This window comes from Pelodiscus sinensis, chromosome 2 (genome assembly GCF_052426305.1).
Source record: "Pelodiscus sinensis isolate ZL-2025 chromosome 2, ASM5242630v1, whole genome shotgun sequence".
In the NCBI taxonomy this organism is placed as follows: domain Eukaryota; kingdom Metazoa; phylum Chordata; order Testudines; family Trionychidae; genus Pelodiscus; species Pelodiscus sinensis.
Window position 1 is genome coordinate 253,588,173 of NC_143053.1, and position 14,435 is coordinate 253,602,607.

Genomic DNA, 14,435 nt, shown 5'->3' on the forward strand with positions numbered 1-14,435 from the left:
GGGATTTCACCCTCCTCTCTCCCGCACCCCCAAGTCAGCACTGTTAATTGAAGAAATAACTTGTTGGCACATTGACAGTGACGTTTGATGCTTGCCAGTCACATCCGAGTCCAAATCCCAAAGCCCAGGAGCGCTGCTGGCTCATTCATTAATGCCACAGCCATGGAGCTGCACTTCAATGGATTGTAAAACGGGAAGAGACTCCTCCTGGAAGAGCCTTTTGCAGCGGACAAAGCCCCGTGTTTTCTTTAACTTCACACTAAATTAGTTCCATTGTCATTCTATTCTGCAGAACCTGGCTAGTCATTCAGTCATAGATTTAAAAGTAGCCATTTTCCTACAAAGGAATTTCACCACCCAATTACAGCGAGAGAGTGCAGAACTAAAATTCATCTACAAATTTAACACTGTTACCCTGGGCTTGAATAAAGACATTAACTGGTTAACACATTACAAACCTAATTTCCCCCGCCTTTAACATCTTCATTTTCACATCAAAAGCTATGAATGGAATACATCCAGCCCACTTAATTAGCCTCGTTAATATGAGTCCTACAATTGGCATGTATTTCTTTTGCTAATATAAATATATATCTTGGTTTCTGTTATTTTCACTTCAACTCATCTGATGAAGTGGGTCTTACCCACAAAAGCTCATAATACTGTACATTTCTGTTAGGCTCAAAGCTGCCACAGGACCACTCATTATTTTTAAAATTAGACTAACACAGCTACCCCTCTGAGACTATTCTACATAGGTTCTTATACCACTTTCATTCATGCAAGCAACCAACTTTAATATCTGGCATGTGAGGGTCATTTTTTTCCTCCTCCTCTCCCGCAGGGGGCTGGGAGCAGGGAATTGTGTGTGCAGTGTAGTGTGGTGGTAGGGTAGGGGGAGGTTAATGCACACACTGCTATGTGTGTGCGCTAGACAAGGCAGATGGAAAAAGTGTTCCTTGTACTTGCAGTGGAAGGTGGTGAGGGTTATGATGGTCCAATGGTCCTTAGCCCCAGGGGGAGTTCATGCCACAGTGTGGGCCCGGCCCCTGAGAAAGCTCTGTCTCCTGCACACATGAGTTTTATTCTTAGGCTATGTCTATGCTACAAGGTTTTTGCACAAAAACTTGTGGAGCGTCCACACCTCAAGCACGTTTTTGTGCAAGAAAATCGACAGAACTGAGGGCTTTTGCCAGTAGAGTTATTCCCTCTCCCTACGAGGCATAACTCCTTTTTGCACTACAGTTCTTGTACAAAAAGGCTGGCGAGGATGCTCCTGAGGGGTTTTTGCACAAGAGACCCCTATCAGCAAAAGCATAGGTGCTCTGATGGCCATTCTGCGAATGGCCATCAGAACTGTCTTGTGCAAGAGTGTCCATGCAATGTGGACGCTCTCTGGCACAAAAGCACATCGCTTTTGCAATGCACTTTGAGGTCTGGACATGCTTTTGCTCAAGATGCTTTTGTGCAAGAACTCTTCTGCCAAAGGCTTCTTGTGCAAAAACCCTGCAGTATAGACAAAGCCTAGAAATTGCATTGTGCCAGAATTGTCTGCCACTATATTTATCCCAGGGCATTAGTCAATCTTTTGGATATCCTGGATTCAGGCCATTGAGTGCCTTAACAAGAAGGACTGAGACTGAGAACTTGGCTCAGTATAGGAAGCAGAGGCCAGGTCTGGTGGCTTGTGTTAGCGCATCCTGCTGAGAAGAAGCACTGTTGTTTTCTGCGCCATTGGAGTTTCTCTAAAGCAGATGTTCTCATCCCGTGGCCATAGTCCAACCAGATGGTGACAAAGGTGTGTATAACCGAGGCCACAGCATCACCTGTCAGAAGGGGGTGGAGTTTCCTAGTCACTGGAGGTGACAGCAAGTGGTATTCTAGGGAACGGTGACTGACGTCCATGGAATTCTACCGCTTCTAGCTTCATGGCCCAGAGAGGGAGGGGAAAAAGCTGGGACTCCTCGCTCTTAAGCCACAGCGCACATTTTTCTTTCTGACAGGAGGCTGGCCAAATCCACCCTGCTGTTGATCCCGCTCTTTGGCGTCCACTACATCATGTTCGCCTTCTTCCCTGACAACTTCAAAATGGAAATAAAGTTGGTCTTTGAGCTTGTGCTCGGCTCCTTCCAGGTGGGTCGTCCCGGGGGCCTTGTCCCAGGCCACCAAAAAGCGGGGGGAGTCTCTCAGAATAGGGGGGGCCTTCATAAGGAAATGGAGGAACAGGGCTTCACCAGTAGATGCCCAATCTTGCTCCCACTGGAGTCTGTAGAGGTTTTGCCTAGGACTTCACTGAAGGCACGGGGTGCTACGGTTGTGCATTCTCACACCATCTTTCCCTCCTGGCATCCCAATATGTTTTAGTAGCATTTATTATTTATTACTCCAATAGCTTTATTGGCTAAATCCTCTGGTCTGTATTCAGATACCACTCAGGCTGCACTCTGTTAGCTCCAAAGGGAGGCAGAATTTCAATTGATGGCAATGAGGCTTGTTGCATGAGCTAATCCAGAAGGAGATGGTGAGAGGCAGTGTGGCCTAGTGGATAAGGCACTAACCTGGGATTCAGGAGCCCCAAGCACCAGTCACTGTTCTGCTGTGGTACAACTTTGGACACGACACTTCCCTGCCGGTGCCTCAGTCTTCCCAGCTGTGAAAGGGGGAGAATGATACAACCTTCCTTTGAGGCCTGAGGCTGGTGTGAGATAGGGATGAAAAAAAGCTGTGGGATATTTCCATTATTTGACACCTACATACACGGATGTCACTTCAACCGCCCTCAGCATTCTGCTCCCCAGGCAGGTCCCCAGTACTGCACAGAGATTGGCATTCACTGATGGACTTCCTCCCAGTGTGCAATTGGCTTCACCCAGCCTACTGCCTTCAGAACTGCCTACGTGCTTTATCACGTACTATACCATGAAATCACTAGCAATGCAGACACACGACTCACCATTTCACAGCTGAATTAGTGTAACCCACACACCTAGGCTATGTCTACACTCGCAGCTTCTTGCGCGAGTAATATGCAAATGAGGCTAAGCATGGAATATCACTGAGCTTCATTTGCAGACCTAATGAGCTAACATTTTTTTCAGAAGAGACTCTTGCACAAGATGGTGCATCTACACTGTCCCTTCTTGCACAAGAAAAACCCTCTTGTGCAATGCCATTCTTCCTGAAAAGTAATAGGTATAACGGCATTGCGCAAGAGGGTTTTTCTTGTGCAAGAAGGGGCAGTGTAGACACTTCTTCTTGTGAAAGAGCCTCTTCTGAAAAAAATGGTGGCTCATTAGGTATGCAAATGATGCTCGGCGATATTCCACTCTTAGCCTCATTTGCATATTACTCACGCAAGAAGCCATGAGTGTGGACATAGCCTTAGTGTGGCTACTGAGCAATGCAAGTGGTACCTAGACCACAGCAGCAGTTAAGACCAAGAGACCTCTACAGCATGGGCTGGGAGCCAGCTGGCTTTTTTTAGCTCAGAGGGTAGAGGCTCCATACTCTGCTTCAGAGGTCCCAGGTTCAAATCCACCTGGTGGCAGTTCCATATGGTGATGGGTGGGGCAGTTCAGAGCTCTCATTCCAGGCTGCCTGCAGACTCAGGTATACATCCTGAATCGGTTCGCCAGCTGTTCGCATTTGCAGTGTTATCTCCGCAATTGTAAGGGCCAGAAAGTGACTTTTTTTTTTAAAAGAAAGCCAAGATTCAGAAGAATCTAATGTCACTGTCACAAAAAAGTCACAAAGTCACCCCCTGGGCATGACACAGCCTGAGTCCAGTCCTGCATGTTAGTAAAGGAGCTACAATCAAGCTGCCTCTATCTATAATGGGGGGACTGTTAGCAATTTCCAGTGTCCAAGGTTCTGACCAATTTAAATGTTGCCGTTCGGGTGGTTAGATTCTAAGTGCTTGTTCTCTCTTCCCTCCTCCCAGGGCTTTGGGGTGTCCGTTCTGTACTGTTTCCTCAATGGGGAGGTAAGAGCCACAGGGTGACGTGAGTGATGGAGATGGGCAGACTGAGCAAGGTTCCCTTCCTTGCATCAGCGCACTGGGGCAAAGCTCCAAAAGAATTGCATGTTGAAGCAAACCAGCCAGGCCATTTCCAGCTGTGGCCAGCAGATACGGGCTTGGCATGTGAACTGCAGTTCTCTGAGGCCGTATCCAGAACAGGCAGCAAGCGGAGGGTTCCCTCCCCCCCCCCCGATGTGCCTCCGTTCTGACACTGTGTGACCACGGTTGGGGGTGAGGGTGTGGCCACTCTCCAGCACCCTCAGGACTTGGCCTCTTTGCCGAGCCTGGCTCTGATCCTGTTGAAGCCAAGCAGGCTTTTGCCCTTGACTTCTGAGCAGCAGGATGAGCCCCAGGCTGGGGAGTGCAGTGAATTTTGTAGCATGGAGCGTGTGTCCTCTGGAAACTGGTCTGAAACTCACCAAATGTATCTCATAAAAGCCCCTGCGCAGATGTGGGCTGGTAAGAACTTTTACTTTGAGCAGCAATCAAGCCAGCAAAGAGCGCAATGAAGAGATGGGGACAGCTATACAACTGAGAGCAGAGTTTATATCCCACCCTCCCTATTAGCTCAGGGACATTTGGGGATCCCTCTATAGTTCATCCTATGATTTCTGGCCTGAGAGTGCTGAAAGCCCCCTATAATTCAATCCATAGTTGACAACTGCATCCCCTAGGGCAGGGGTGGGGAATTTCAGGCCTGGGGGCTGGATGCAGGGAAAAAATGTGTTCTTGAAGCTCAATAGTTAAGGTCATTAGAGGCTCTTCATTGTAGTAGCCACCCAGCCCAAAGATGGCTCTGTCCCTTCCTGGTGTGTTTCTTCATTGCAGGCCACTTAACTATAAAGGTCTTACTCACCGATATAGTTCAGAGCCATTTGTGAATGGGTCCCTTTTGGTCCTTAAAAGAGAGGGTGGTTCTCTTTATCCAACTCAGTGCCAGTTTTCCTTCTCCAAAGCACCATCCTTGACTTCCCACATTCAAGGTATGACTCATTCACACTTCCATCATAGTCATAGACTCAGAGCCAGTTATCAGCTTCCAGTAGGAATTTAAGGACACTTAAGGCTACGTCTAGACAGCAGGGCTATTTTGGGATACCGGAAGTATCCCGCAATTGCAATTCCACGTCTTTAAACACGCCCGTTATTTCGAAATATCCTTCAAGGGTTCCACAAGGGTTAAGAGATCTGTCAGAAATAGCGTTTTATTTCCAAACGTGGCACTGTGTAGACAGCGCCAAATTTCGAAATAAGCTATTTTGAATTTACCTCGAAATAAGCGACGCCATGTGTGCAGTGCAAATGGCGTTGCTTATTTCAAGGGAAGGGTGCTGTGTAGACGCCGCCTGAGGAAGGCAGCTTCCCCATTGCTGCTCAGAAAATGAAACCTGAGCCACAGGAAGGGGTCCTGTCCACTAACGTGCTTCTCTGCCCCCACTTAGGTGCAAGCTGAGCTGAAGCGGAAGTGGCGCAGGTGGCACATGGAGAGGTTCCTGGGCTCTGACATGAAGTATCACCACCCGTCCGTAGGGAGCAACGGCACCAACTTCAGCACTCAGATCTCCATGCTCACCAAGAGCTCGCCTAAGACTCAGAGGGGCTCTAGCTTCCAAGCAGACTTCTCTCTGGTCTGAGGGGGAGAAATGCTCATGCACCGAACCCAGGAGAGAGAGAGAGAGAGAAACGACCCAGGACTTTGTTGGAAGCTGAAGAGTTGTTTTTAAACAAGACGCTCCCCATGGGTCAAACAAAGGACACGCAACTGGAAACGCTGCTGAGCTCCTGAACAAGAAGAGACAAGTCAGGACACGGAGAATTTTTTTCTTCTTTCCAGACCTTCAACTACAGGCTTATCCCTGGGTGACGGGGGAACATATGCAAACTGGCTAGTAAATGTGTGCATGACTCCGTCTTGCCTGAGAGGGCCTAGGAAATTCTGAAAGGCTCGTGAATGGGGGGAGCGTGGGGGATAATTATTGGCTTCCCCAGGGCCAACCTCTCGGAAATGGATAGACACCAAGCACTTCAAAATGAGCCAATGAGGGAAAAAATTGCTTTCAATGTGCCAAGAGTCCGACCTGTAAAGGACAGCAGTGAGACAAGAAGGGGCTACAAACCAGAGGGGGAAAATGTAGCAGGGCACAGCTCTGTGCACTTCCATATGCATTTCACGTTGCTACGAATCAGCTGAAAGGCCAGAAAGTCATCTCATCGGCTCCGGAATCGGAGTGGAATCTGCAGCTCCCCGACAATCTGTATAGCCCTTGTTAATAAAAAGCTTTCAGAGTTACCTCCTCCATCGACAATGCCTCCGAAATGTAGCTTGCTGAGGAGCTAAAATGTAAATGCCCTTTTCTGCACTATTCTCATTACGGTGTCTTTTTAAAAAATGGGACATGATAAACTTGCATGTCTAGGGCATGAAAACAAAGGATCAGTGCCAAACATGGCTGTGTTTCCCACAAAAGAAACCCCCCTGTGATTAAGCTTGCTATAAGACTTTGCATATTTGCATAGCAGGAGTCTTTTGGGGATTTGTAGGAAGGAGATTGGTTTATAATACATTGGTACCTGAATAATGCACACAGTGGGGAGTGGAGATTTCAAACTCGTGTAGTGCTTGATTGAATCTGACCCTCTGTCAGGAACCACTAACCAGAATGAAGAATTAGCTTAATAGCAGTTGGCAGAATTGGCCTCAACTTAGGTCCACCAGTAACTGGTGCTGCCGGACTTTGAAATAGTCAAGGGGGAAGAGTGACACTCTCAAATCGATCCCTCCTTCAGTTATTCCGGTCGGCTTTTATCCGCCAATGAAGATGTTTCAGTGAAAATCATTTGATTTTCAATAAGTGTGATACCATGTCGGCTGCCTGCTTTTTAACCACCTTTTCGTGTACATATCAGGGAATGAGCCCCATTTGAAGTGTGTACATAGCTCGCAAAAACACTCGTGAGAATTTTCCTTTTCTTTACATTTTTTTGGGGTGAATTTAAAGCTGCTCCAAAGTGACAGATCGACAGCCCTGGAAACCCAAAGTCCTCTACTTACACTCTGGGTACATCTAGACTGCAAGCTTCTTTCGAAAGACAGTGTCCACACCTCAAAACCGGATCAAAAAACCAATCTGCTTTTTCAAAAGAGAGCATCCAGACTGCATGGACACACTCTTGAAAGAAAGCCCTGATTGCTATTCACAGAATGGTCACCAGGGCACCTGTGCTTTTCTTGACTGCCTCTTCTTTCGAAAAATGTCCCTGTTCTGCGTCCGCACACGCCTTTTTTTGAAAGAGCTCTTTCAAAAAAGGCATTCTTTCTCATAATTTGAGGTTTACCAATGATGAAAAAAACCCTACATTCTTTCAATTTAATTTTGAAAGAATGCGCTTGCAGTGTGGGCGCAAGTGAAGTTTTTTCGAAAAAAGGTCTTTTTTTTTTCAAAAAAACCAGTGTAGTCTAGACATACCCCTAGAGAATCATAGAAACCATAGGGTTAGAAGGAACCTCAAGGGTCATCTAGTCCAACCCTTGGCCAAGAGGTAGGATTTGTTGTGTCTAAACCAGTGTTCCCCAACACGGTGCCCACGGGCGACATGGTGCCTGCGAGGGCATTTGTGTGCACCTGCCAAGTGTTCAGGGCTGGCCTGGCCCCAGGCGCGCGGCGCTTGCGGAGAGGGGGAGCGCCAGCCCCGGGCGTGCGGCCTTTGCGGGGGAGCGCCGGCCCCGGGCGTGCAGTGCTTGGGGGGGGCACCGGCCCTGGGCACACGGCATTTGGGGGGGAACGCCAGCCCCGGGGGCGTGGTGCTTGGAGGGGGCACCTGCCCCGGGCGCGCGGTGCTTGGGTGGAGGGGGTGCCAGCCCCGGGTGCCGGCCCCGGGTGTGCGGCGCTTGGGGGGGGCTGCCCCCAGGCATGCGGCTATGGGGGGGCCCCGCCCTCAGGCACGCAAGTGTCCCCACCCTCTGGCACCCAGCCGGTGAACGGCCACGCCCCCTGGCACCCGGCAACCACAAATGGTTGGGGACCACTGGTCTAAAGCATCCAAGACAGATGGATCGCCAGCCTCTCCTTAAAAACTTCCAGTGAAGGAGCTTCCACAAGGTCCCTAGGCAATGTGTCCCATTTTGCTGCTGTTCTTATAGTTAGAACAAAGACCAGGTAGGACAATCTTTTCCCTTGAGATTTAATCTAAAGCTGCTTTGCTGCCATTTGAACCCACTGCCTTTTGTCCTGCCCTCTGTAGCATGGGAAAAATGTTCTGCTTCCCCTTAGCTCCTTTCTCAGAGCAACATCAGCAATGACGGTGCCGACTTCCTCCTTCCGCACGGCTGAGGCAGAGCAGCAGCTACAATTTTGCCTGTAGCTGATCGAGCCAAATGGCTCTGTCAGGAGTAGCAGGATTTATTCAAGTGATGGCTCCTTCATATTTATAATTGAGCAGTAGGGGGTGCTATGTTTGATGGTCTGTCATGGGGCGCACACCTGCGTATTTGGGGGGGAGGAGTCCTTGATTTTCTATGTCTGCCTATGACATCCACATCTACCATGGTTGGTTCAGCTTCAGTTCAGAGTTGACCCAAAGTCAACCTGTGCAAGGTTGAACCCAGAAACCTTCTGCCAGAGATCTGGCACAAGATGCTTCCTCCTACCCTCTCCTCAGCCCAACCCTCTCGTCATAAAGAACCATTTGCAGTGATCTTTGTTGTAATGTCTATTGTTCCAATCTCATTCACCCAGCTTTTACATCAGTGTAACATGATTGACTGAAATAGGGTATGGCTACACTAGCTTGTTAGTTCGAGGTAGGTAGAGTAATGATGGCAAGCGGAGTCATAAGAACTCTGCGTGCATGTGGAGGGGAAGATGTAATTGTCTTTCCATGTTTGGTTTACCACGGGGCTGAGAACAAGAAATCTCCAATTGTACTTAAAAAAAAGCTTCAAGTCCTGAACGGGGTGCTGCATCACTGGGCTTTATTACGAAAGGGGAATGCCATTATTCATCTTTGTCTGGAAGCAATTGCAATTCTGTGCCAGGCAACCCCTCCACTTCCCATTGTAAACCTGAACTCATTGGGCCGGATTCTGCCTTCAGTTAGGTGGCACGATGTTGGGACAAAGTAATCCCTGGAGTTGTGCCAGCTAGTGCTTGTGCTGGGTTTGGCCCATGAACTTCTTCAAGGGAGTAATTCTGGGCACCACTTAATCATTGCATGGAATTTCCCTGTCCTCTGTGTTCCCCTAGGCTACGTCTAGATTACATCCCTTTTTCGTAAAAGGGATGCAAATTAGACGTATCGCAATTGCTAATGAAGCGGGGATTTAAATCTCCCCCGCTTCATTAGCATAAAAATGGCTGCCACTTTTTTTCGGCACAGAGGTTTGCCGGAAAAAAGCGCCAGTCTAGACGCGGATCTTTCGGAAAATAAAGCCTTTTCCGAAAGATCCCCTATCCCTCTTATCTGTGTCTAGACTGGCCAGTTTTTCCGGAAAATCAGCCGCTTTTCCAGAAAAACTTGCCAGCTGTCTACACTGACTGCTTGAATTTCCGCAAAAGCACTGACGATCTCATGTAAGACTGTCAGTGTTCTTGCGGAAATACTATGCTGTTCCCATGCGGGCAAAAGTCCTTTTGCGCAAAACTTTTGCGCAAAAGGGCCAGTGTAGACAGCTCAGATTTGTTTTCTGCAAAAATGCCCCGATCGTGAAAATGGCAATTGGCGCTTTTTTGCGGAAAAGCGCGTCTAGATTGGCACTGATGCTTTTCCGCAAAAGGTGCTTTTGCGGAAAAGCATCCGTGCCAATCTAGACGCTCTGTTCCGAAAATGCTTTTAACGGAAAACTTTTCCATTAAAAGCATTTCTGGAAAATCATGCCAGTCTAGACGTAGCCCTAGTGTTCAGCTCAGAGAGGGTGAAAGATATCAGCAAGGGCAAATTCAGCCTCCTATGCTTGTACATTCACAGAGGGCAGAAAAGAAAGGTAGGCAAAGTCAGGAGATAGGGACTGATATTTGAACCAAGCCCATGTTTGTGTAACAAAAAACAGGACTATGTAGCACTTTAAAGACTAACAAGATGGTTTTTAAACCATCTTGTTAGACTTTAAAGTGCTACATAGTCCTGTTTTTTGTTTCAGCTACACCAGACAAACACGGCTACATTTCTATCACTATTCTACATGTTTGTGTAAAGTACTGTGGGTGGGTGTCGATGGTAGAGATCTCTTAGACCAGATCCTACGATGCTGCACATGGGTAGCGCTCTTTGCAATGAATAGACCGCACGGCTCAATAGCTACACCATCTTAGGCGCTAGAAGTAGCTTATCCTTAGATGAGGCTCTGATCACTTCCCCTCGAACGGAGTTCCGGGATGCGCCCTGCACTCATTCCATGCAGGTCACTTCCACAGATGGCAATGGGTTGCGGGGAAAGCACAGAAAATGCAACCGGGAAGGAAGCTTTGCAGCGCACCAGCGCGTACCGAGCAAGCGCAGGTATCAGTAGCGGTGAAGCCCTAGCCATCTGGGCTGCACAACCCATCCAGGTCCCTGAGTATTTAGGCAGCTAGCATGTCCTCAAGTCCACGCTGCTATGGCTTCACTGCTACCACAACCTGAACTAGCCAAATTGCGTCCAACTCATGTGGCCACACCTGTTGCAATCACACCCAGACTCCAGTACAGACTTACCTATAGGTGTAACCACAGAGACCGTTTGGAGAAGTGTCCTATTGACGACCCAAGATTGTATTACCTTCTTGGGGCCCCCAGCATCATGACTAGGCCCTTCAACTCTTTATGTTGTAATAGGGTTGTACCAGGGCAAAGCAAGAAGACAATTAATCCTGCTCTCTATCTGCAAAACCGCTATAAGCTAATGTGTCAACCTCAGCAACTGATCTTCGCTGGCACTACCCGTATCACGAGGGCAGCATGAATGGGCTTGCCCGGAGCAGAGGCCATAAACAAGATGTTTGTTATGAATCGAAGCTAAAGGCCCATAGCCAGACCCTGATCTGCACACAGGATTCCCAGTACTAATTGCAGGGGAGCTCTGCAAGGGAAACTGACAAGATATGACTTGAAGTCAGTACTCAGTGACCGTACATTTCTGCAAATGTTATCCTAAGGGCATCAAGTGGAACTGAACTAGGAACCTCTGGAGCTTAGTGCATGAGCCGTGTCTGTTTGAGTTAACAGCCAGCTGGCTCTGAGTGAAGGCTGTAGAGGACACTCCTTCTTTCTCACTGTAGGTGCTCTAAGTGCCATTACATGGGACAGTGACCCACACCCAGCAGATGTGTGGGTTACAGCATCAGACTTGCGGTACCACCCATACAATGCCACCAAAAGTCATATTTAAAATGGTTTCATCATAGAATTAGACATGGTGGACTTCTTGTTCTTTTAATCATTTTGATGGTTAACTTTGTCTTCTTTTTCAACTTTATTCGTTTACATTTTCACACTTGTGTGTGATTATCAAGGGGGCCAGACAATAGAGAGGCGGTCAAGAAAACAATGATTCCAACATATTAAAGCTTTATAACCATTAAAACACAAATTGTCACCATCACATCGCAAACGCCAAAAAGTAAATATCCTGAAATCAAGCTCGAAACAAATTCTCAAGTAGCATCTTTGTTACTTTGCCTATATTACCGTTAGATGATAATTGGTGGGAATATTTTTGTCAGCTTGTGTGTACACGGTGACATTGACCGATCAACAGCAAATCCTTCTCAGGCTACATCCCATTTACAAGTGCATTACTATTAGATTCTGGGCCTGACACAGCATGTCCTCGATAGGCTGTCTAACGATAAAATTCTGAAAAGAAATTATTGTTTTGTTTGTCACCTTTGACAGAAATAGCAATATTTGTGGTGCAGGCAATGCAAAGCTGTCAGAGCAGCAGTGTTTGCATCACTTTAAAGGAGGACATAAGATACAGTGCTTATGTACAAGTATATGAACAAGGAGGGCATGATCCAATGGCCATTAAAACCAATGGAACGATGTTTGTTGGCAGAAGTGGGCTTTGGCTTAAGGCCTAAAATTTGGGCTGAGTCATTGATTCATCATGAGACCTTGGATAGATGACCTTGAGTGACCAACTTCAAGTCTGACGATGAGCTCTGAAGAGCCCGAAAGCATGTCTCTTTCACCAACACAGATTGGTCCAGTAAAAGCTTTGACCTCCTGCACTTTGTCACGCTCATATCCTGGCACCACCTCTGTGACAGCTTTGCCTTCATCAGTCACTCAGACAGGGCATATCTGATAAACAAGAAAATGGAGCCAAAGTCGGGCACCTCACAGTAACCCAGATGTACCGTCCAAACAGCACTATCCTGCACAAATACAGGATTAGGATGCAACCCAATGTTCTTAAATATAATAACCCCTCAGAGGGTCCCACTCTGATCTCATTTACTTTGGTGTAAAGCAGGATTAACTCTGCTGGTGCCTATCAAGTAACACTTGTAAATAGGACGCATAATAGATGTGCAGTCTACAAAGCCCTTTGCAAACACTGAACAAAATCCTACTCCTGGTTAAGCAAATGCCATTTATTGTCACTGCTGTCAATAGAATCTAGGTATTCTTGGCTCCCAACCCTGAGGGATGACCATTAGACTATATCCCTCTCTCATGCAGTAACAAATGAAGAAATGGGCATGTCCTGGGCTTGATAACTTTCTGTGAAGAAATAATAAAGGAAAACTTGCAATCATTAACCTTACCTGGTCCTTAGGCCCCTGAACAACAATGTGGTGTGAGACGAAAATGGGGCAAAAACGAGACACGTATAAACATACAAAAGTTTGTGGGGTTTTTTGCATGGATGCAGCTGCACTTTATACCTGTTCGTGAAGGTGCTACCAGTGAATTAACCCCTTGTAAGGCAGCCAATCAGATTGCGTGAGTTAGGTCTGAACATTCCATTTACTTTACCAGATGGCAGGCCTGTCGCGGTGATGAGGTGAACACCACAATGCTACGTCAGTACCCAAATCCTATGGTGAGAGGTGGCTTAGAAAGTCCAAAGAGAGATACATCCATGCAGACAGGTGAAATCTGGCAGCTCATTTTACTAAGTGAGGTGTTTACAAGATGGATAAAACTGATTTTCCCTTTCTCCACCTCAAGGCGGCGGTGACCTTCCACATGGTTTGGGTGAGGCAACATCTCATCGTCACTACTGCTATTTTGCCACCAGCCCTCCCACCATCTGGACACCTGATTCTTCAGCTCCTACAAGCACCCGCTGACTTCAGTGGCAGGCCTATGTGTAGAGCATCTATGTAGTCGGCCTCTATAAATAGTAACCAAGCTTTAAAACTTGCCAGTTGCCTTAAATAACTATATGATGTTAGCTCAGAAAACTCAGAAAGCTAACGAGACGAAAACGAGTTACATCTAGCAAGGGACACAACGGGCAATAAGAAGAGGTTCTGTAAAAGCATTAAGAGCAAGAGAAAGATGACAATGTACTTGATCTTGCTCCATCACAGGGAGACTAGATTAGATGGCCTCTTGAGGCACATTCTCCATTTCTATGCTTCTCCATAGTAAACTCTATGGGCTGTGTCGAAACTGGCAAGTTTTTCCAGAAAATCAGCAGCTTTTCCGGAAAAACTTGCCAGCTGTCTACACTGGCCACTTGAATTTCCAGAAAAGCACTGACGATCTCATGTAAAATCATCAGTGCTTTTCCGGAAAAACTATGCTGCTCCCGTTCGGGCAAAAGTCTTTTTCCGAAAGACTTTTGCCTAAAAGGGCTAGTGTAGACAGCATAGTGCTGTTTTCTGCAAAAAAGCCCCGATTGCGAAAATGGCGATCGGGGCTTTTTTGCGGAAAAGCGCGTCTAGATTGGCCACGGACGCTTTTCCGCGAAAATTGCTTTTGTGAAAAAGCATCCTGCCAAGCTAGACGCGCTTTTCCGAAAATGCTTTCAATGGAAAACTTTTCCATTAAAAGCATTTTCGGAAATTCATGCCAGTGTAGACGTAGCCTGCGTAGTACAGGCATTCCCCGAGTTACGCGGATCCGACTTATGTCGGATCCGCAGTTACGAACGAGGCCCGTCTCCCTGGTCTCCAGCAGACCAGGGAGAGGAAGCAAAGCCGCGGAGCATGTGGGCAGCGGACAGCCCAGACGCGTCTGGGCTGTCCGCTGCCCGCGTGTTCCGCGGCTTTGCTCCCCATCCCCCTGGTCTGCAGACCAGGGAGAGGGGGAGCAAAGCAGAGCAAAGCCACGGAGCCCGAGGGCAGCAGGACAGCCACGGCGCGTCTGGGCTGTCCCGCTGCCCCCGTGCTCCGCGGCTTTGCTCCCCATCCCCCTGGTCTGCAGACCAGGGAGAGGGGGAGCAAAGCAGAGCAAAGCCGCGGAGTCCGAGGGCAGCAGGATAGCC

At 47.7% G+C, this 14,435-nt stretch overlaps 1 protein-coding gene across 1 annotated transcript in view; it reads left to right on the forward strand.

Moving 5' to 3' along the window:
• The window catches only part of VIPR1 (vasoactive intestinal peptide receptor 1), a 179,386-nt gene extending 167,349 nt beyond the window's left edge, over window positions 1-12,037 (forward strand). Inside the window, exons 11-13 of the mRNA XM_075922882.2 lie at window positions 2,004-2,133; window positions 3,941-3,982; window positions 5,461-12,037. Coding sequence (XP_075778997.1) covers window positions 2,004-2,133; window positions 3,941-3,982; window positions 5,461-5,652 — 364 coding nt within the window. The 3' untranslated portion in view covers window positions 5,653-12,037. The remainder of the gene's footprint in view (window positions 1-2,003; window positions 2,134-3,940; window positions 3,983-5,460) is intronic.
• The last annotated feature ends 2,398 nt before the right edge of the window (window positions 12,038-14,435 follow it).